The following is a 25,060-nucleotide window of genomic DNA, read 5'->3' as shown; positions in this document are numbered from 1 at the left end:
GTTAGAAACATCTTTATTATAAGTCTTCATAACACTTCAGTACATGCATTATAGAATGAGTATCACTTCCATTCACTGAAACAACACTCTGCTGAATGCAGCCTGCAAGTAGCTGGTTAAAAATTTCTTTTTTTTTAGATGTACATTATAATTTGATATCTGTATACACTACAAACTGATCACCACCAAAAGTCTAGTTTACCATCCATAACCATACAATTGATCCCCTTCATCCATTCTGACCATTCCCCTACCCCCTTACCCTCTGGTAACCACCAATCTGTTTTCTGTATCTATAAGCTTGTTTTTGTTCTGTTTTCATTTGGATTTTTTAAAAAATATATCTCACATATGAGTGACATCATGTAGTATTTGTCTTTCTTTGTAATAATTTCTTATTATATTTACTACTATATAATTAGGTTCTAACCCAGTGCCTGACAAAACAGTAGGTGCTCAATAAATTATTTATTGAATGAATGAATAAAATGATTTTTAGGGCCAGGGAAAATGCATAAATACAACTGTGGTATGAGGAGATAATAAACTCCCATTTCACAGGGAGTTCCTAACATTGCCAGAGGTTAAGATTTCACAGATAAAATAATATTTAAGCTAAAGTAAACAGAAAGAAAAAAGAGCACTCTAGGCACAGGTACAAAGGCTAAGGAAGTTTGTCATAGTGAAGAGATTGACAGAAAGCCTGAAATATACTATTGTATAATTAAAGTGTAGTAAGCACGTGGGAAAACAGCAGAAAAGGTAAGCTGGGGCCATATCACATGGAGCAACTATCAGTAATGTTAAGTTTTTTAAACTTAATAGTCTTATAGTTGTTAGAAGTTATCTGGACTAAAATGGAAATTGACATGATAGTATATACATTTTTAAAAGAATATTCTGCCTGTGGAATGAAGTATGAACAAGAAATTGACAAGAAGAGAATTGGGGAGACTAGTTAGAAGCCTGTGGTGGAGTGGTACTCCAGCTACGCATCTGTTCGTTTATAAATATGTATGTATATTCAAAAATATGTACTCACAATATACCTATGTATGTATATGTGTATGTGTATATATATGCGTTAGTGTGCATATGTATAAACATACATGTATATAAAAACACATAGAAAAAGGTCTGGAATTATGTCAATATATACCAAAAGTCAGTGGTAGTTACTTCCGGAATGAGGAATGGTATCAGGGCAGAGTAAGGGTGGTATTAAAGTGATATTCTAGATATTCCCATGACATCTGATTTTTTTTTAAAGAGAAAGTATTCATATATTTCTTGTAAAATTAAAACAAAACAAAAGAGAACTCAGAAAAAACAAGTCTTTTCCCAATGAAAATCAATTCCTTTGACAGAAAATTATTACAGTTCAGGAGAATAATGAATGTACAGTCAAATATCGTCCAAGTGTTACACATAAAATTAATGCCCTTGTATTTTTCAAGATCCTAAAAACAGCCTACTGCTGGAATCTATTCTAAGACAGTTATTAGAAATGAAGACAAAAATTTATGAACAGTGATATAATTATAGCATTTTATAGCTGTGAAAAAACTATAAACAGTCTAAACATCCAGTATCAGGGAAACAATTAAAAGGTCAGGGTACATTCTTATGACAATTTAATATAGACAAGTGATAAAAAGCAGGTTGAAAAACCATATATGTGATGTAATACCAAATATACATATATGTGAATATATATATATACATTTATAAGATAAATTATAATTGATATCTCTAGATTGTGGGACTTTTGGGTTATTTTATTTTCCAAATTGTAGTTGTTTATATTTTCCAAGTTTTCCACATTGAGTGGTAGTCACTTTTATTAATTATTTAATTTTCAGAAATAAGAAGAAAATCACTGATGCTTTTTAAGAGTAAGTAGAGATATTTTCTACAGGAACACTGTTTTTGAAGCATCATTTGATCACAAAACAGAAATCCTCTATTAAAGTAGAATTTTAAGCCATAAGGGGGCAAGGGAACTAGGCAATAGAGCTATCTGTGAATCTAGAATAGATTTTTATGACCCATATCAGTAACTTGTCTACATTTAACTGGTAAAGTATGCTGGAAAGGGGATTGCTATGAATTGCCTATAAAAGTGTTGGGTTAAGGCTTTTAGTTCACATATAGTAATCATTTCCCAAGTCTGGGGTACTAGCATAGCATACTGGTTGGTTAAAAGCTGAGGTTCCTGAGTCAGACTAGCTGAGTTCCAAATCTGCCTCTATTACTTCCTGACTGTATATTCATTTCTCTAAGCTTCAGTTTCTAAAGCTATGAGCCTTTCCTTACCTAAGCTGTTTTCAACTACATCAATAGGTTTATTACTCTTCATACACAAAGTAATTCACATTTGCCTCTGGTCTCTTAAGCTTCAGGGTCTGTGGCAACTATTCTCTGGCTATGGTCCATGGTTTTATTCCTGTTCACAAAGTCCCCAATGCCTTAGTGATGGGGATGCATCTAATACTAAGTCATTCCTAGTGGTCTGTACTAGGGCATTAGTTGGTTCTGAATAAAATAGGGGAATCATGTAGTTCCATCATACACTATCATGTATGAAAGAGAATTCTGGTTATGGGAATTAACAGATTCAGTCTGGAAAAATTCCAGTCATAGGAGCACATAGTTGAGAATTCATCATGCAAATTAAGCCTACCTAATCAAAATTCCAGATATAGGAGTCCCTGTGATAGAGGCTAGTAGAATTAATGTTGTCTGCTTTACGATCTAAATGACTGTATATAAATAATTGCTGGATGTCGTCCATAAAAAGGAAGGAGTATCTGGTCAAAAGAAGCAACGAAACAACCATTAGAAAGTTAGGTACAATGCTCTTTGTATTGTGCATGTATGTGTGTATAAATAAATAAGTCTTTTTGGGCTGTGATTGATTATTGAATATAAATAAAAAAACTTAAACACCACTTCTAAGATTTGTGTATATATAATATGAATTCTTAAACTGTATTGCTTTACCTTTTTCCAAAAATATATGACTATCACTTCCATCACTTTCTAACAACTGTTCTTCCAATATCATGCTGTCAAGTGAAATGGTATCCAGTGAGGTTTGTGAGGGGCTTCTTCTCATGTTCTTATAAGAAACAGAGAGTGGAGCCATGTTGGGTGGGCAACGTTCCTTAGGCTTTCTGCTGTTAACAAACAAAATTATCAGAAAATCATCACATAAAAGGAAAAGAATTCTTTCTAAAGAATACTTCAAACAAAATAAATATATATTTATATAATATACACAATTTTTAAAATTATATAAGCATAAAGTATTTTCATATTTTGAAAAACCTACTCTTCCATGTGTTAACTTTAACAATGCCATATTTATCATGGTTTTCTGTCCAAAGCCAAAATATACTCATAAGTACATGCACATGTGTGTGCGCACACGCATGCACACACACATATACACACACAAATAAAACAAACCCCCCACCCCAAATTCTACACACACACACACACACACACACACACACATACACACACAAATAAAACAAAACCCCCACCCCAAATTCTAACAGTCCGTTGTTACCTTAAAGATGACTGTGATTTAAGTGTTCTGACTGTGGGTGCTTCTTCTTTACTGATTTCCATGTTCTCAGAGAGTGAAACTGTTTCTGGAAGCAAATCTTCAGCTTTAAAGATTGACTCTATGGTTTCATTTCCTTTACTAGTTAAACTATTTGAAAGTATGTTCTGATTACCACCATTATCAAATGACAGCATACTTGAGTCTTCTCTGTAGTTTAAGACACTATTTGAATCTGTATAAGACGAATCCTTTTTTCCACTTGTTTCTGATCCAATTTCTCCTGAGCCACTTTTGCAAACAATTCCACTACTTTCATCTTCGCTTATTTTCCCTAAATTTTTATCTGATAAATAATCCAGAAAAGAAATACCTTTTTGCAGATTTGTATCACTAGCTGATTTAAAAAGCAAAGAATCCTTCAAAGGGACATGGCTAAGGTCAATACTCATAGATCTGTTCTCTGACATATGATTAACAGTTACACTTCTAATTTGTTTTATACCACTATTAACTTGTTTTCTTTTTGAAGACAAAAATTCTCCATTTTCTGTAGGCAAATAATCAGGAACCACTGGACTCACACTTTCAGAAACAGGAGACTTAAGACTATTTGCTTTATCTACTGGATGAAGCAAAAGAGCCACTTCCGCACTTTTAAGTAAAATTCCAATGCAAATGGATGTCTGACTGGCTGGATTGCCAGTCACAGCTTCTACATCTTTCCTTAAATTCTCTGAAAGCAAAATAAGTGACTCGTGGAGGAAAAGCAGGAGCAGATACTGGTAGTGATTGATCTGCATACTGACATGTTTATGAATGTGAACCAGGACATGAATATCTGCATCTGATGATGAAGAGGAAAATCTTAAAAACGTATCTGAAGGTTTCTGACTACCATTTGTCAAGGGATCAGACTCTGTACTATAATACTCCTTCAAGAGCTTTTTCCGCTTCCATCGGCCAGTCAGATCACTGGACTCACTTTGTGATGTATTTAGAGATATCTGATTACAAGTCTGCAGCAATTTTTGTGACAATGCATACCTTTTTGGTTGACAAATCCAGATGGAAAGAGGGAAAGAATCTACAAAATTTATTGGCCGTCCTTTTCCACTTTTCATCCCTTCATAATCTATCCAAAATTGAGAAAAGTACACAGCCCAAACATCCGTGGCAGCAGAAGTTTTAAGAGTGTATTTATTCAACTTAGGAGTAACATTTCCTTTATAAACTTCATGCAGTTTGGTATCTTGTTCATGAGCATGTCTCTGGAAGATTGGATGCAGAAGATTAAAATTGTCACCAGATTTGGGGAAACTGGTATATGTTTTACTGAAAAAATCACAATCTTTGAAGTCTTGAAACAAAGCTTCTAAATCAGAATGTCGACAGTTTGAACAGTATCTTGTATTTGTAGCAATCATTTCTGAACTCTGAATAGAAATTGCATGTGGTTGATCTTGATGACATTCAGAAGATTTCATTTCAGAAGGAATGACAAACTAGAAGAGAAGAAACATTAATCTAGTCTGACTTACAAATCCATATATCTTGAAGATAAAAAAATCAAGAGCATGACCTGGTTCAGGAATTCTTTTTGACATTTCACCCCAAAACACTAATTTTCTATCTTGACATAAAATACTCTCCCTCCCAAATCTTATTAAACCAAATGAAAAAGGCTTAAATGATTAACAACTAAGAAAAGAAACAAAGGAAAAAACCCCATAAATAATGAATAAAGTACATAACACACATATACATATTTGTAGACAATATATCACAAAATAAAAGGAATAAAACTGAATTAAATCAATTATTAAATGCTTACTATGCCCTGAGTATATATACGCCCTGAGTAAATAAAAAAGCACAAAGTTTGGAAAAGAGAATTTTTTGTTACGATATTTTAAATCCAAGTGATTTGGAGGATGACTAGATAAGTAAATGGAATGACTGGATAACTGTCATTAGAATCACTTTTCTGGGAGAAAACTATTAATAAAATAAACTTAGGAGTATAGGTCAAACTATTTAGTAAAATTATTTTCTACAGATAATTAAGCCCAGTCCTCAAAATATTCACAACAAAGAGTTCAAAGTGACTGATTTTAAAACTCAAACTGCCCATATGCACAAAATGTAAAGATCATTATGTAATTGTGTTTTAAATTATAATTATAAATGTTATAAAGTGTGTCTCTTTATATTGAATATTTTAAGGTCTTTGAAACGATCTTTAAAACATTTCTGCAATGCAACTGTTGAGTATTATTAATCTCATTTTACAGAGAAGAAATTAAGGGTATGTAAATTTAGTCTACCAGCAACAGAGCTAGAAACTGAAATATTCATCCATGCCCAAATCTTACTCTATTTACTACACTATACTGTTATTTTTGTAAATTTTAGCTTCCTTCCTTTAAAGTTTAAATATCCATGGAATTCTGATTATCAACTACTTGACTATAATAAAACACAACTTTCTATTATCTTTGGATATTAATAACAGAATAAATGTAACAAATAAAACCCAGATATAACTTAAAAGCGTCACTGTATTATTTACCCTTCTTAAAAAATTTTTATCAGCTCCAGTAAGAAGTAGAAAAAAAAAGATATTTAAATTTATTTCTACTGCTTACCTCCAAATGGATGAGCTCCAGTAAGAAGTAGAAAAAAAAAAGACATTTAAATTTATTTCTACTGCTTACCTCCAAATGGATGAGCAGGGGGAAAAAAAAAAGAAGAAAAGTAGAGAAAGAAGGGGTGGGGAAGGGCGGGGAAGCAGCCTCTTAAAGCTTCCATAATTGAAAACTGAAATTAAAATTCAAATTTCAAAAACAAAATTAATATTGCAATGAAGTTGACTTATATTTGAGCACCCATCTTAAATCCTGGAAATAACTTTTCTTCTGTAAAAATGGTTTTGTTCTCACAGCCACTTGTTTATATGGTACCTTTAGCATTAAGCCATCAACTCGAATATCAACATGCTCATCAGATTTTGAATTGTCATTCAACTTGTACACAGCCATAAACTGATTAAGACTCTGTTTTAAATCCAACAGAAACTGATTTAACCATAGAATACTTCTTTCATCCACTGTAAACTGTAGTGCATTCAGCTGGCTATAAAGGTTGGGAGATGGAACTGTGGAGAAAAAAAATTTTTAAAGATTTTTAATAAACTGATAGTTCTAAATCTTCCCTGAGAACAGAAAATACATTTTAACCAAGTTTTATTCTACTTAAATTAAGATTAAAAGGTTTTGCAATGTTATTTACAAGATTAAAGTGATACTACCTGTAGATGATAGCAAACACATTTGGAAAGACAGAAAACATCTTTCATTGCTTCACTAATGGAAAAATATGCAGTTTAAATGCAAATCAATTAAGAAAATGGTAATAGGAACATACATATCAATAACTACCTTAAATGTAAATGGATTAAATGCTCCAACCAAGAGACATAGACTGGCTGAACGGATACAAAACAAGACCCGTATATATGCTGTCTACAAGAGACCCACTTGCGACCTAGGGACAAACACAGACTGAAAGTGAGGGGATGGAAAAAGATATTCCATGCAAATTGAAATCAAAAGAAAGCTAGAGTAGCAATTCTCATATCAGACAAAATAGACTTTAAAATAAAGACTATTACAAGAGACAAAGAAGGACACTATATAATGATCAAGGGATCAATCCAAGAAGAAGATGTAACAATTGTAAATATGTATGCACCCAACACAGGAGCACCTCAATACATAAGGCAAATGCTAACAGCCATAAAAGGGGAAATCGACAGTAACACAATCATAGTAGGGGACTTTAACAACCCACTTTCACCAATGGACAGATATCCAAAATGAAAATAAATAAGGAAACACAAGCTTTAAATGATACATTAAACAAGATGGACTTAATTGATACTTAAAGGACATTCCATCCAAAACCAACAGAATACACTTTCTTCTCAAGCACTCATGGAACATTCTCCAGGATAGATCATATCTTGGGTCACAAATCAAGCCTTGGTAAATTTAAGAAAATTGAAATTGTATCAAGTATCTTTCCTGACCACAACGCTATGAGACTAGATATCAATTACAGGAAAAAGTCTGTAAAAATACAAACACATGAAGGTTAAACAATACACTACTAAATAACCAAGAGATCACTAGAGAAACGAAAGAGGAAATAAAAAAATACCTAGAAACAAATGACAATGAAAACACGACAACCCAAAACCTATGAGATGCAGCAAAAGCAGTTCTAAGAGGGAAGTTTATAGCAATACAAACCTAACTCAAGAAACAAGAAACATCTCAAATAAACAACCTAACCTTACACCTAAAGCAATTAGAGAAAGAAGAACAAAAAACCCCCCAAAGTTAGCAGAAGGAAAGAAATCATAAAGATCAGATCAGAAATAAATGAAAAAGAAATGAAGGAGACAATAGTAAACATCAATAAAACTAAAAGCTGGTTCTTTGAGAAGATAAATAAAGTTGATAAACCATTAGCCAGACTCATCAAGAAAAAAAGGGAGAAGACTCAAATCAATAGAATTAGAAATTAAAAAGGAGAAGTAACAACTGACACTGCAGAAGTACAAAGGATCAAGAGAGATTACTACAAGCAACTATATGCCACTAAAATGGACAATCTGGAAGAAATGGACAAATTCTTAGAAAAGCACAACCTTCCAAGACTGAACCAGGAAGAAATAGAAAATATAAACAGACCAATCACAAGCACTGAAATTGAGACTGTGATTAAAAATCTTCCAAGAAACAAAAGCCCAGGACCAGATGGCTTCACAGGCGAATTCTATCAAACATTTAGAGAAGAGCTAACACCTATCCTTCTCAAACTCTTCCAAAATATAGCAGAGGGAGGAACACTCCCAAACTCATTCTACGAGGCCACCATCACCCTGATACCAAAACCAGACAAAGATGTCACAAAAAAAACTACAGGCCAATATCACTGATGAACATAGATGCAAAAAACCTCAACAAAATTCTAGCAAACAGAATCCAACGGCACATTAAAAGGATCATACACCACGATCAAGTGGGGTTTATCCCAGGAATGCAAGGATTCTTTGATAAACGTAAATCAATCAATGTGATACACCATATTAACAAACTGAAGGAGAAAAACCATAGGATCATCTCAATAGATGCAGAAAAAAGCTGTCAACAAAATACAACACCCATTTATGATAAAAACCCTCCAGAAAGTAGGCATAGAAGGAACTTACCTCAACATAATACAGGCCATATATGACAAACCCACAGCCAACATCGTTCTCAATGGTGAAAAACTGAAACCATTTCCACTAAGATCAGGAACAAGACAAGGTTGCCCACTCTCACCACTATTATTCAACATAGTTTTGGAAGTTTTAGCCACAGCAATCAGAGAAGAAAAAGAAATAAAAGAAATTCAAATCAGAAAAGAAGAAGTAAAACTGTCACTGTTTGTAGATGACATGATACCTCACATAGAGAATCCTAAAGATGCTACCAGAAAACTACTAGAGCTAATCAATGAATTTGGTAAAGTAGCAGGATACAAAATTAATGCACAGAAATCTCTGGCATTCCTATACACTAATGATGAAAAATATGAAAGAGAAATTACGGAAACACTCCCATTTACCACTGCAACAAAAAGAATAAAATACATAGGAATAAACCTACCTAAGGAGACAAAAGACCTGTATGCAGACAACTATAAGACACTGATGAAAGAGATTCAAGATGATACAAACAGATGGAGATATATACCATGTTCCTGGATTGGAAGAATCAACACTGTGAAAATGACTATACTACCCAAAGCAATCTACAGATTCAATGCAATCCCTATCAAACTACCAAGGGCATTTTTCACAGAACTAGAACAAAAAATGTCACAATTCGTATGGAAACACAAAATACCGCGAATAGCCAAAGCAATCTTGAGAAAGAAAAACGGAGCTGGAGGACTCAGGCTCCTGGACTTCAGACTATACTACAAAGCTACAGTAATCAAGACAGTATGGTACTGGCACAAAAATAGAAATATAGATCAATGGAACAGGATAGAAAGCCCAGAGATAAACCCACACACATATGGTCACCTTCTTTTTGATAAAGGAGGCAAGAGTATACAATGGAGAAAAGACAGCCTCTTCACTAAGTGGTGCTGGGACAACTGGAGAGCTGCATGTAAAAGAATGAAATTAGCACACTCCCTAACACCATACACAAAAATAAACTCAAAATGGATTAAAGACCTAAATGTAAGGCCAGACACCATAAAACTTAGAGGAAAACATAGGCAGAACACTCTATGACATAAATCACAGCAAGATCCTTTTTGACCCACCTCCTAGAGAAATGGAAATAAAAACAAAAATAAACAAATGGGACCTAATGAAACTTACAAGCTTTTGCAAAGCAAAGGAAAACATAAACAAGACGAAAAGACAACCCTCAGAATGGGAGAAAATAGTTGTAAATGAAGCAACTGACAAAGGATCAATCTCCAAAATTTACAAGCAGCTCATGCAGCTCAATAACAAAAAAACAAACAACCCAATTCAAAAATGGGCAGAAGACCTAAATAGACATTTCTCCAAAGAAGATATACAGATTGCCAAGAAACACATGAAAGGATGCTCAACATCACTAATCATTAGAGAAATGCAAATAAAAACTACAATGAGGTATCACCTCACACCAGTCAGAAGGGCTATCATTAAAAAATCTACAAACAATAAATGCTGGAGAGGGTGTGGAGAAAAGGGAACCCTCTTGCACTGCTGGTGGGAATGTAAATTGATACAGCCACTATGGAGAACAGTATGGAGGTTCCTTAAAAAACTAAAACTGGAACTACCATACAACCTAGCAATCCCACTACTGGGCATATACCCTGAGAAAACCATGATTCAAAAAGGGTCATGTACCACAATGTTCACTGCAGCTCTATTTACAATAGTCAGGGCATGGAAGCAACCTAAGTGTCCATCGACAGATGAATGGCTAAAGAAGATGTGGCACATATATACAATGGAATATTACTCAGCCATAAGAAGAAACGAAATTGAGTTATTTGTAGTGAGGTGGATGGACCTAGAGTCTGTCATACAGAGTGAATTAAGTCAGAAAGAGAAAAACAAATACCATATGCTAACACATATATATGGAATCTAAAAAAAAAAAAAAAAAAAAGATTCTGAAGAACCTAGGGGCAGGACAGGAATAAAGACACAGATATAGAGAATGGACTTGAGGACAGAGGGAGGGGGAAGGGTAAGCTGGGATGAAGTGAGAGAGTGGCATGGACATATATACACTACCAAATGTAAAATAGATAGCTAGTGGGAAGCAGCCGCATAGCACAGGGAGATCAGCTCAGTGCTCTGTGACCACCTAGAGGGGTGGTATAGGGAGGGTGGGAGGGAGACGCAAGAGGGAGGAGATATGGGGATATATGTATATGTATTGCTGATTCACTTTGTTATACAGCAGAAACTAACACACCATTGTAAGGCAATTATACTCCAATAAAGATGTTAAAAAAAAAGTATGCAGTTTAATCTAAAACTAACTGTATAAATAAGAGGTATTGTTTTGATTTCTTTTCCTATTGTTACAGTCACCAAGAAGCAAACTTCAAAAACTTTACCTTCTTGGGACTTCCTTGGTGGCGCACTGGTTAAGAATCTGCCTGCCGATACAGGGGACCCAGGTTCGATCCCTGGTCCAGGAAGCTCCCATGTGCCGTGGAGCAACTAAGCCCGTGCACCACAACTATTGAGCCTGTGCTCTAGAGCCTGCGAGCCACAACTACTGAGCCTGTATGCCGCAACTACTGAAGCCCACGCACCTAGAGCCCGTGCTCTGCAACAAGAGAAGCCAACGCAATAAGAAGCCCTCACACTGCAACAAAGAGTAACCCCTGCTCGCCGCAACTAATGAAAGCCCACGCACAGCAATGAAGACCCAATGCAGCCAAAAATAAATAAATAAATTTATATATATATAAATGTATATATATTTATATATATAAACAGAAACATCTTATTGGGATGTGGAGGTGCTTATCTCTGAGGATAGTAAGGAAGTGGGTTGCTGAAGCGATCGTGTCAAGGGAAGAAAGGGGAGGGAATCTCAAATACAGATTGAGTGATGATGGCAGCCACAGAGAGAACTAGAGAGCAAATGTAGTCCAGGATAGAAGAACCCTGACTGCATATCTGGGATAGAGGAAGAAACCTGGTACACTAAGCAGTAGAGAGATCTAGTTGCAGTTTCTAACAGGGGTCTACTTATGAAATAGATTACTACATAGCTATTAAAGATATTTAAAATGAACATGTAGAAACTAGGATCATTAAGGGAAAAGGACAGGATGTAAATCAAATATGTTAAAGAAACGCATACATTAAAAACAGGACTACCAACACTGTACTGATTGTTGTGGTCTGAAATGCATCCCCTCAAAATTGATATGCTGAAGTTCTAACCCCTAATACCTCAGAATTAGCTGTATTTGGAGATAGGGCTTTTAAAGAGGCAATTATGGTAAAAATGAGTTCACGTGGGTGGGCTCTAGTCCAATATGACAGGTGTCATAAGAAGAGCTTAAAAAACGGAAACACACAGAGGAAAAACCATGTGAGAAGACAGCCATCTACAAGCCAAGGAAAGAGGTCTCTGAGGAAACAACCCTGTCAACACTCTGACCTAGAACTTCTAGCCTCCAGAACTGTGAGGAAATAAATTTGTTGTTTAAACCACCCAGTCTGTGGTATTTTATTATGGCAGCCTTAGCAAACTGATACACTTATGTTAGTAGAAGTTGTCTCTAAATTGTAGGCTCACAGGCATTTTCAAATTTTTGGCATTTTCTCTATTTTTTTTTAATATAATGAATGTATGTTACAATTATAAAAAAAGGTTATATATTTTTAAAGTTGGATCGCTTAACAGAAAGACGAAATGTGAGGACTGAAAATGGATCCCTATACACGGGGATTCAGTATACTATGTTCTTTACTTTTGTATCTGTTTGAAAATTTCCATAATAAAAAGTTGAAAACAGTTAAAAGTAAGCAACCAATTTCACTCCTAGGTGGCTAAGATTTAAATTGCTGGGAAGGAGTTTTATATTTTTATCAGAAAAAAACGTATAGATTATAGAATGGGATTATAATTCCCTTGGTGCATGTTAACAAAACTGATAGAAATAAACCTAGATTAGAAGTCTGAAATCCTGGAAACTATAGGCTTTAGTCTGAAGAAAAGTTACTAGTTCAATGAATGAGACATTATTTAAGGAAAACAATTTGGGGGGTGGGTGTTGGAAACAACAGAATTATCCAATTACAGGTAAATAGTTGTGAATAACCTGGGGAGGCAGTGAAATATAGTTGGGGGGGAAGGGTAGGAAGAATTTCGATTTAGAAGACCTATACTTGAATTTCAGCTGTGCCATTTTATTCTTCACAAGGTGCTGAGCAAATGCCTTAACCTATCTTAATTTTCTCATTGTTTCAGTCAAGGAGGTAGAAGAGAAAACAAATTTGAAATACACAAAAGAATACTGAAAAGCATGAAGATGGTGAGGAGATTAGATCCTAAAAGGTCGTTACAAATGAGGATTAAAATGTTAAAATAGTTTGACATCTCTTTCTCCAAAGTAATTTCTTTCTCCAAAGGATATCTTTTTTTTTATTTAACAACAAAGGCATGAGCATCAGAAACTCCCTTTGAAACTAAAAACCCATATTAAGTGAATATTAAACACACGAGCTAAGTAGGTCAAAGAATCTGGAGTTCCACCTTAAAAAAATTTTTTTCCTCAAATAATATAACCTATTTCATTTAAACACTTTTTCTCAACTATGATTTTCAACCAAAATAATGAAAAGGTACCACATAAACAAAGGCAAATTTTAGTTTGAAGAATTAGATGAACTGAGACAATAGCAAAGAATACAAATGTAGAGTCATAAAGTAGCTTACAAATGAAAATTCATGTAATTCAATGTTTCTAACAAAAGACAAGTGCCAAAAGTTGTCCAAGGTATACATTTGGGTATCAAAACCTAGCCTCCCAAATTCTCTATAACTAAAAGGATAACTTCACTATTCATTTTTTAATGAAATAGTTTTATGTAGCTGAAATATAAATGAAGTTTTACTAAAGAAAAAAAAAATGACCTTATTCTACAACAACCTAACTCTCATTCATTCTTTCATTTAACAACAGCTACTAAGAACAAAAATGAGTCAAACCTCAGGGGTAAAATGAAGCATGAATACTACATGGTTCCTGATATCAAGGATGCTACAAGCTAGTAAGGGAAAAGAACATATGAACAAATAATAAGTAAAAATGCTATACTAGAGTTATATACTAAACACAATGATTACAAGGGTAAAGAACAATGGACTTTTTTCTTTTTTCACATTTATAATACTCGAAAACTTAGCAAGAAAAAATCAACTTCCCAAGTAATGGACAAACAATAACAAAAAAGGAAACTCTCTTACTTGGAAAATCCTTTCCATCTGGATAGTAATATTCTGTGAATTCTATATAGACAGCTGACATTTCTTGTGGAAGATACAGGGATTTTTTATTGCAAGAAATCATACTTTTGGGGGAAGAACGACATTGTTCCGCTGTAGAGACCTGAAAAAATAATTAAGTGTATTGAAGTAACACTAAACAAAGCCCTTTCCAAAGAATTTATGCAACATGGACAGTACTTCAAACTCTTAAAACTACTTCCAATAATTAACTAATTAATTGCCAATGTAATCTTTATCATATATTTAATTTCATATTAAATTATTTTAAAATAATACCAATTAACTTATTCATAAAACTATAACCTCTTTGGATTCTTATTAATTACAAAGTCAATTCTGTACAATTTTCTTTGCAAACTTACTACTTTGAGCCTTACAATAACAGATAGAATATTTCTGTAAGACAATACAAATAAGTTAAGTGGCAGAGTCAGGACACAGATCCAAGTCCTCAAGACTAGACTGCTTCCCAACTATGTACTTTATAATAGTTCTTTACCATAATTCATTATTATGAAAAATAATATAATTATATACAGAGCTTTAGTTTAGAATAACAAAAAAATTACAGAGACAGACAGTGGTGATGGTTGTACAGCAATGTGAATATACTTAATGCCAATGAACTGTACACTTAAAAATGGTTAAAATGATAAATGTTATGTCATGTATATTTTACCACAATAAAAATTAATTTAAAAATAACAGTACAACTATAAATGCTCCTGTCAAATAGTTTGAGCTCTTAAATTATTTTTCCAATAGACTATTAGTTTTAAGATTCATGTTACACATTTTTCACTCTCTGCCCAAAACAGCTAATTTATAATCACATCAAAAACTTGTATACGAATTTCTCCAAAGTTCAACCAATAGCATTTTATCAGTTTCATTTATTTATGCTTGTTTAGCAGACCCAGGGATATATCTCAAGGTTATTTTTTTTCATTCATTCAACAAACATGTATATTTCTCATGTGAAGTGGAATGACTCTTCAATGTTTTATTTGTTTCCCCTTGTATAAATTGCTAATCAAACCTTTGATTATTTGTACAGTCTTCATAAATTTAAGTCAGTTCCTTACATTGTCTAATAAGAAGTTTTTCTCTGCATACATGGAAACAAATTCTTTTCAACTCCAGAGTGTCAAGTTATTTTATATAGTAGACAATAGCCTTTTTCCCTTTTCTTTTAATAGTTAAAAAGTTATTCAAATTGGGATGAACATACTATCTTATTTTCTTCCAGTTACTTTTGTTTTGTTCTGGTGTATTCGTGTATGTGGGATTGCTTTATTGTATTTCATTCTCAATCATATGGGATTATGGGTGATTCCCCTTCCCCATTTCCATATGAATTTATTCAAATATAATGCATTATATAGAGAACATTAAGAAAGAAGCAATTGCACAATAAGAAAGTAACTCTTAAATCAGGGTATCTCAAAATTGGCACTATTGATATTTGGGGCCAGATAACTTTGTTATGGGGGCTGTCCAGTGCATTGTAGAATGTTCAGCAGCAACACTGATCTCTACCCACTAGATGTCAGCAGCAATCCCCTCCAGCTGTGACAACAAAAATTGTCCTCAGACACTGCCAAATGTCCTCTGGAGGGCAAAACTGGCCCTAGTTGAAAACTACTGAGTAAAATAAAAACTTTCCAGATAAAACTAAGTCTCAAAGACATAGACTTATCAAAATATACAAGAACAATTCACAAATGATAATACATACTTGAAATCCTTTATTTAAAAAAAAAAAAAAAAGGGTCATAGTTTTACTGTGTTGGTCTCAAGGATTGTGATGTTAGACCATGTTGTACCGATTATAGCCTGAATAAGAATGTTAGTATAAATAGGACAGAGTTCTTAGCTATAAAATTATGTTCACAGTATAGTCAATACTTAGTAGTTAATTAAGCAAAAATCGTATTTTAGTTTATTCCACTAAGACCTTTGTGTAATAAGTAATCTGGCCTACAAAGAGAGGTCTGGCCTTTGTCCCTACTCTTGGGAGGTAATTCTTTTTTTTTTAATGTTTTCTTTTCAAATTTTTTTTTTGGCCGTATCGCATGGCAAGTGGGATCTTAGTTCCCCGACCAGGGATCGAACCTGCGCCCCCTGAACTGGAAGGCAGAGTCTTAACCACTGGACCGCTGGGAAAGTCCTGGGAGGTAATTCTAAAGTCTTGGAATTTCCTATTCATGGTAGACCCCTGAGACCACAACTGATAGTTTATGCTCACAAGATGACTCAGAATGGGACTGACCACACTTGATAGTCTTAGTAGTGTTTAAGTCCACTTGTAGAGACTGAGTTCAACTACGTGGGCAATATTTCATACATACTGTTACATGTTCATCCTGGGAGGCTAATGTGTCCTAGGGAGAAGGAAATTCTGAATTTGGAGCCCTCTGAAACTCCACTCTATGCTCTCTTCCTATGGCTGGTTCTAATTCGTATTCCTGCCTTGTAATAAATGTGACTGAGTATAACTGATTTCGGCAAGTTCTGTGAGTTTTTCTAGTAAATTCTCGAATCTGAGCATAGTTTAGGGAAACCCCAGAAACTACAGTTGGTGTCATTAGTCTTGTGCAGACTTGGCAGTCTGGCAAACTGTGCCCTTAACCTCACAGTTTGCCTAATTCTGGGTAACCATATAAATGAAAATTAATGAACTGGTATTTTCTATTCTGTCTAATTTAGCCATTTCACAAAACTGGTCAAGATGTTTTTAAATAAAATGGTGGCACTGGTTTATAAGAGTTGTTTGCAGGAGATACTAAAGGTGTTTATCAGAAGATTTAATTTAAGAAATAAAACATACCTGGTATATATTGAAATCTGCAAGTCTAACCACAACAGAACTAGACATTAACTTAACTTTGGATTGTTGAGGTAACACTGTAGGCGTTTTGGAAGTCCCTTTCAGAGTTGAGTCTTTCTCTGTGGGAAACAAAAATTCCTTTTAATTTATAGTAAAATTATTTTTTACCAGTCACTCTTTTATTACTAAGGCAGCTACTAGAAATATAGATGAACCCTAATTTCTCAAACAAGGTAACATATGTGGAAATACTTTATATATAAACTGATATAAGAACATAAGTTATTATGATGATTACTCTTTTATTTTGTGATAATTATTCTTTAAATGGGAATCATACTTATATCACATTGAAGAAACTCTCATACAATAACTTTTGGGTGGAATTCTTGTTAAAAAGAGAAATCTACCTGTCATTTAAGTCTGAAATATTCCACGTGGGTATTACTTTTATTAGTCATATTAATTTAAAAAGTGCTTTGATCTATAAGCCTATGATCCGAATGAGGTACAGGCTTTTTAGACATTAATTAAACACCATATTTATTTACAGAAAATATCATATGGTGAACATACACACACATTCACACAGATACACACACCCAATTAATATTAGGGGAATGACATAATGTTGTTAGAGGTAAAATACCTGTTTGTGTGTGCTGGGGAGAGGCATGTGTTGGGGATTCAGGAGGTGAACCTACATCATGATCCTTTACAGCCTGTTTAAGCATTTCAACGTTGCACTCAAATTCATGTAACAACTCGTTGGCCCAACCATTTTTTATTTTGGTTGCATCACTAAAATACATCCAATGATTACAACTATCTCCTGTAAAATGAATAACAAGTATTTCACTGAAAAATGCACACTTTTCATTTATTCCATTATAGCAAAGCTTCTAATGATAAATACTCATTTTCTCAAGAGATTCTTTAATCTTCCAATAAATTTGCAGCTTTCACCTACTACAGACATTAATCTTCCTAGAAAATATGAGTAAAACATTTAGAATGGAGGGAGTGTCAAAAGCAAATAACCTGGGAGGGTTTCTCTCTAGAACCCATCCTTGGTAGAACATCACTCAAAGTTTCAATAAGAAGCAGCATTGCTGGTCAGCCTTCACTGAATGCTCAACCCCTGGCATGCCTCCATTGAATAGAATCCCAGTAAATACCATACAGGAAAAAGTCTCTTCATCAGAGATTTGTTGTAAACTGCAGCCATATATATATATATATATATATATATATATATATATATATATATATATATACACACACATATATATATCTATGTATATGTGTATATATATATATCACATACAGGATTTTTGGAGGAAAAATTTTAAATCAGGATTATTAGGTTTATCTGTAGCAATTAAGAAAAGTAGTATCTACATAAAAGGGTTAAGAAAATAAAACCTACTTTATGACTAAAAGTTTTACCTTCTAAATAGGAATGATTTCTATGGTAAAAATTATTTTCAGTATATGTAAGTCACTTATGAATCAGGAGGTCAGAATGTAAGACAAAGCCCTTCAAACAAAACTCTAAACAAATAGTACAACCTTTAAATTCTACCAGGTACTGACACAGAAATGACAAATACTGGGAAATTGAAATTTGTGAAGAGAAAAATTTTATCACATTTTAAAAGTTCTAGAAAACTCATTACAGTTATTTGTTTTTTATTATTTGTATGAATTAAAAAATAAAAAGCCACATATCACCAAAATGCAGAGATGGGTATAAGGTCAAATTACTTAATTTGGCCATAAACATATATATTTTCATCTTTATTATTTGGGGGGAAAGTGCCTATCAATATGTGATTATTAAAGAACCTATTAACTCTTATCTGTTGATGAAATTTAGAAAATACAAAAAAGTTTTTAAAAAAAGGTTCCTGGAATCCTACAATTTAACTAAAATCACTGTTATCCTTTTGCTTTATTTTCTTTTTTGATTTTTGAATGTATATAATTAAAAAATTCAAAACAGATTAATAACTTGCTTTTGTCATAATTAACAAAATAGCACAAATATATGTCTTCTATATTCTAATTTTTTTAAGTTTTAAGTCAGTTTACAATATTTCCAATTTCTAACAATTATATTTACTAATAATCTACATAAACCTCAATATAAGATTCATGAATATTTTCTATGGCAATTATATTTTCTTGGTAAGATACTGCCAGGGGGGGAAATAATAAATGCCTTGATCTCTTTTCTCCTTAAAAAATTAAATTAAAACAAAATAATAAAATAACAACAAAATGAAATAAATTGGCTATATAATTTAAAAGCAAGATTTACATCTTTTAAAGAAATTGTTATACAAACCTGCTTTGTGATAAGGATAATAATCTATAGTTAGCTGTGTAAAAGACAGTTGCATAGCCCCTCCAGTAATACGTCTGTTTGACTCTGGGAAAAGAAAAAGATGAAATTGAAAGAGAGACAGAGAAAGAAGTATTAAGCAAATATAAGAAACATTTCATTTACCATACCTACAGTCCAAGCAGTGATAACTGTCTCTCTGTTACCAAGGTTAATACAATAAGGATTTTAAGAAATGCAATTCAGGGACTTCCCTGGTGGTCCAGTGGTTAAGAATCCACCTTGCAACGCAGGGGACGCCAGTTCGATCCCTGGTCCAGGAACTAGGTTCCCACATGTCGCAGGGCAACTAAGCCCTCACGCCACAACTAGAGAGCCTGCGTGCCACAACTACAGAGCCCACGCACTCTGGAGCCTGCGCACCACAACTAGAGAGAAGCCTGTGCACCACAACGAAAGATCCTGTGTGCCACACTAAGACCCAATACAGACAATAAATAAATAAATAAATAAATAAATATTTTTTTTAAAAAAGAAAGAAATGCAATTCAATCTAGTAAGTATTTATTGAGCCCCTATCCCCTGCAAGGTACTAAGCTAAAAGGTGAGGATACAAGAATAGCAGAACTTTTATATTTACAGACCTAACCATATGCCAAACATTGTTTTAAATTTTTTAACTGTACTTATTCATTTGCTCTTCATGGCAACCCTATGAAATAGATACCATTAATATTATGCCTATTTTCTAGATAAGAAAATTAAGTAAATAGGCCAAGGTCATACAATCAGTTAGTGTAGAGCTGGTTTTGAAACCAGGAAATCCTAACCACTACCTTATATCATCCTGCCTCTTGTTGAAGAAGCGATTGAATCTACTAGGTTAGGTAAGTTTTCTAAAGTCACACAGCTATGTTAAGATTGGAAGTATTTAAAACTCTGTTTCTGTTTTGTTATGTCTGTTCCTTTACTTTGTTCTTTAGATTCCACATATAAGTGAAATCATACAGTATTTGTCAATAGGTGGTTGCCAGAGGACAGGGGGATAGGGGAAGAAGAAAAATAGGTGAGGGAGATTAAGTGGTACAAACTTCCAGTTGTGAAATAAATGAGTCATGGGTATGAAATGCACAGTGTGGGGAACATAGTCAATAATTACATAGTATCTTTGAATGGGGACAGATCATAACTAGACTTATCATGGTGATCATTTTGAAATGTATAGAAATAACGAATCACTATGTTGTGTAATAGGAACTAACATAGCGCTGTAGGTCAACTAAACTTCAAAAGCAAACAAATTCATAGAAAAAGAGATCAGATTTGTGGTTACAAGAGGCAAGGGGGGGGGGGAAGGGAGAATGCGATGAAGGCAGTCAAAAGGTACAAACTTTCAGTTATAAGATAAATAAGTACTAGGAATATAATGTACAACATGATAAATATAATTAACACTGCTGTATGTTGTACATGAAAGTTAAGCGAATAAATCCTAAGAGTTCTCATCACAAGGAAAATTTTTTTTTATTTCTTTAATTTTGTATCTATATGAGATGATGATGGTCACTAAACTTACTGTGATAATCATTTCATGATGTATGTAAGTCAAATCATTATGCTGTATGCCTTAAACTTATACAGTGCTGTATGTCAATTATATCTCAATAAAACTAGAAGAAAAAATAAAAATAAAAAATAAAAAGGTAAAAAAGAAATCCGAAGTAGATAAAAAGTCAGTTTAACTCCAACATAAAAATCAAACATTAAAACAGCATAGACAAATCAAATACAAATTAGTATAGAGCTATGTACACACTCTCTATATTAATTTGTTAACTGCAATTTATCTCAACTGGCAGAATTTCTAGTACAGATCTACAATCCCTTATTTAAAACCCTTGGAGCCAAATGTTTCAGAATTCAGAACTGTTTTAGATCTTATTAAAGTAATGTACGTATATCTGTGTATACATACATATATATGTATGTATATAAACACAACACTGCCAGCAGGTTCTGAGGCAGCACTAAGTAACAAAAGATAGTAATTCTGCAGCAAAACTCAAGTATTTACACTAAGTGGGTATAAGAAAGATGATAAATAGCAACGTGATCATTTAGATGAAGTTTTGCCAGCAAATGAATTCTTTACAAACTTATGAAAAAGCATTTCAGACCCTTCTCGATTTTAGAATAGCAGAGAACTGATTACAGATCTTTAAGATGAGGAAGCTATTTTGGTGGAGGGGTTTTCTCCTTAAATAACATCATTTAGCTTATTCTATGAGGGAATATAGAGGGAGGAATGTAAAAGAGCTGAGAAAACACTTTTCTCTGTTTTTTTGCTGATCACTTAAACTTGACCCCTCATTTTGTTATTTTGGTTTGTTTTAACTTTTTTTGATTTTCCTTTCAAATCACTAAAGCAGAAGATGCCAACTACAAGCCAAATGACACAAAGGTAGACAAACAAAAGACAGCAAATCTCTCTCCAAACTCCAAATCTTCCTTACCTTTTCTGCTCCACCCTTTTATCTGGTAGCTGATATCTGGCTGCCCTTTCTGAAAAGGCAAGGTAACTTCTATTGCTAAGTATAGGAGCAATAGAAGTTACAGGGGTTGGTCTCAATATTCACTCTCTCAGCTTTAAAAATTCAAAGCAACAACTTTCAAAGACATAGATTCTGATTCAGGTCTGAGGCCCCACGTTGGATGTCTCCATTTAAAAAAGATTCTCGGGCTTCCCTGGTGGCGCAGTGGTTGAGAATCTGCCTGCCAAAGCAGGGGACACGGGTTCGAGCCCTGGTCTGGGAAGATCCCACATGCCGCAGAGCAGCTGGGCCCGTGAGCCACGGCTACTGAGCCTGCGCGTCTGGAGCCTGTGCTCCGCAACAAGAGAGGCCGCAATAGTGAGAGGCCCGCACACCGCGATGAACAGTGGCCCCCGCTTGCCGCAACTGGACAAAGCCCTCGCACAGAAACGAAGACCCAACACAGCCAAAAATAAATAAATAAATAAATAATTATTTTTTAAAAAAAGATTCTCAGCTTGATTCTCATGCTCACCAAGGTGTGAGAAACACTGTCCTAGAGGCAGGACTACCTGACGAATCCTTCCAACACTTATGGGCCAGAGACACTCTCTGGAGGAGAAACAGAAATGCCCAGCACCTAGAGTATGGAACCACAGATTTTCAAAGTGACCAAGAGCAGCTCCCCGTTAACCCCATTACCTGTGTTTACTAAATAGGGAAAAATAAGAGAAGCAAAAGCTAAAAGGAAAGAAAAAACCTTCCTAACTGGGATTTAGCTTCCTGACCAAATTTAGGGAGGATCTGGAGCAAGGAGACACAAGAAATGTTAAACAGCCACATAGTTGTGTTTATATGCCCACAGGGTCAGAAAAATGTAGATAAACCATCATGCTGAAAATACATGTGCATCGCTTTTCGGCCTTTTGGCTAAGATCAAGTGAAAATACATGTGCAAATAATTATGAATTGAGTGTGGACTAAAATTTAATTTACAGACAATTTCAAAATTATGAAAAAGTTAATTCCAAGGCAAGTCTAATTTTTCATCAACCTCTAAGGATGTCAGTCGTGAAAAAAAAATTAATTTTACCATTAGCATTGACAGCTAACAATTAATTATGTTGAGGTACTATTAAAGCAAAATAAAATTTTATACTAATATACAATGCTTAAAATTACACCTTTCATCTACATACCTCAATGAATGATAAAATTATGACTAGTTATCTTAAGAGTACAGACTACATATTGCATACAATAAACAATCCAGATGTGTAGTAAATTCTAGAAAAACCGAAAATAGTTTCAAATAGCAGCTTTTATTATTTATTACCTTTTTCTTTAGCATGAATATCATCACATATGTGTAGATCTAGATGAGAAATCACTAAATGATGGGAGGTTTCTTTAACATCAAAGTCATTGAATAGTTTCACAATTGCATCATTTAGATCAGGAGCATTTGAAGTCTGTGGTGTCTTCACTTGCTGGGTAGATGGGACTACTGTAGAGCTCTAAAAGATTCAAAACTGCCTTAGCACTGCAAGTTAAATATTTGACATTCCCCACTCAAAAAAACTTAAATATTTTTAGTAATAAAGTCATAAAAAAAAAGCAAATACATTTTCTTTTGTATCAGTAACTCAGTTTACTAAAATATTTTCTGAATTATGTAGGAATAAAACTAAAACCTAAAAACTGGAGAACTGTAAATAATTTGAATATGAACCCAATATGTTTTAGTAAATATTTGAATAGCTATATTTATAGCCCTTCCTGTTTTAGAAAATATATTTTTAACTGTTAAAGGCAGCTTACTTAAATATTATTAGTTTTATATATTGAAAAAGAAAACAAATGTGAGCCCTGTATACAACAGCTATATACACTATTGTATGTCCTGTAGAAATAAATCATTACTTTGTAAAAGTACTTGTGATATTATTTAGTACTATACGTGCTCTCATGCCTCTTAAGAGGTGTGGTATGTGCTCTGAACTTGGATATCTGAAGAAGCCAGAAAGCAGAAGAGATTCATAACAGATTGTGAGTTCACATTCTTTTCTCCCCAAAGAGAAAAAACAGAATACTGTTGAAGTATAAAGACATCTGTGAACCTCCAACAGCCTAAAATAACTCTGCATATATAAGAATACTGTGAGATGATGTGTACATGTTAGCTATAGAACTATACATGAAACCCTGGTAACAATTAACAAAATGAAAACCAGATTTTTTATTAAAACTATTTTAAAATTTTCTAATTAAGAACAGTTTATTAAAAGCATAGTTATTTACAGAAAATTAAAGTACTATATACATATAGCTTGTATACAATATACATATTCTTAATAGTAAGAACTATGGTCATACTGTAAAAGAATTTCAAAGTGTACTTGGTAAATGAGAATCTCTCAATGAAAATGATTGGGGCCCACAGTATTTAAAGAAAAGCAAAGATGAAATATAGTTGTGAAGGCTTAAATTCTAGGGGCTCAAGTAAGCTTTTTTACTAATTAACTGTTAAACTGATTTCCATCAGAAAAATCACTTTTTCTTATGTTTTCCCCCATCTACTTTCAAAGTCTTACAGACTATTATTTATGTCTATGATGGTACTGTTTTGAAAGAAAACACTTTCCTGTATTTCTTTAATCATGTATCCTCTTTTTCATCAAGACAAATACTGATACAAATAAAAACATAAGCATTAATCTCCCTACAAACACTTTTCTTCATACTGAGGTAGATTTAGGTTTCTGGATGTCATTTGTGGGGGGAAAAGTGGGCCACTATAAACTCTTTTGCCTCATGAATAATCTTAAAAAACTCTTAATTTTCAAGTTTGTAAAGCTCTCAAGTTATAAAGTTGAGCAAAGGAAAACTGTCACCTACTTCACTCTCTAATGCACTCTCTTGGTACCTCAAGTGATCAGGACATTCTGTATGATAACTAAAGTAGTGACATGACAACTACTACCCAAGAAAGAAACTCCACAGTAATGTGAATGGTTAAGTACATCTACTATAAAATATTATGGTGTGACAAAAAATACTAATTACAAATACTAATGACATGGAAGAAAACTATAGCCATTTGCTACTACATCCTTACTAAAACTAGGAAAAAATGCAGATGCTTAGGCAAAAAATCTGTAAGGAAATACC

At 33.7% G+C, this 25,060-nt stretch overlaps 1 protein-coding gene across 5 annotated transcripts in view; it reads right to left on the bottom strand.

The window, feature by feature from the left end:
- Positions 1-25,060, bottom strand: part of BLTP3B (bridge-like lipid transfer protein family member 3B) — a 91,226-nt gene that overhangs the window by 18,823 nt on the left and 47,343 nt on the right. For 4 of the 5 annotated variants that reach the window (XM_061205035.1, XM_061205032.1, XM_061205034.1 and 1 more), the window contains 8 exons: positions 23,226-23,406; positions 19,362-19,445; positions 17,661-17,843; positions 17,012-17,130; positions 14,140-14,281; positions 6,535-6,728; positions 3,575-5,076; positions 3,004-3,179 (listed from right to left, as the gene is read on the bottom strand). In XM_061205035.1, coding sequence (XP_061061018.1) covers positions 3,004-3,179; positions 3,575-5,076; positions 6,535-6,728; positions 14,140-14,281; positions 17,012-17,130; positions 17,661-17,843; positions 19,362-19,445; positions 23,226-23,406 — 2,581 coding nt within the window. The remainder of the gene's footprint in view (positions 1-3,003; positions 3,180-3,574; positions 5,077-6,534; positions 6,729-14,139; positions 14,282-17,011; positions 17,131-17,660; positions 17,844-19,361; positions 19,446-23,225; positions 23,407-25,060) is intronic. The other variant, XM_061205033.1, reaches the window with a different exon arrangement.

This window comes from Eubalaena glacialis, chromosome 11 (assembly GCF_028564815.1).
Source record: "Eubalaena glacialis isolate mEubGla1 chromosome 11, mEubGla1.1.hap2.+ XY, whole genome shotgun sequence".
NCBI classification, from domain to species: Eukaryota; Metazoa; Chordata; class Mammalia; order Artiodactyla; family Balaenidae; genus Eubalaena; species Eubalaena glacialis.
This window is presented reverse-complemented; position numbering and strand designations above follow the sequence as displayed.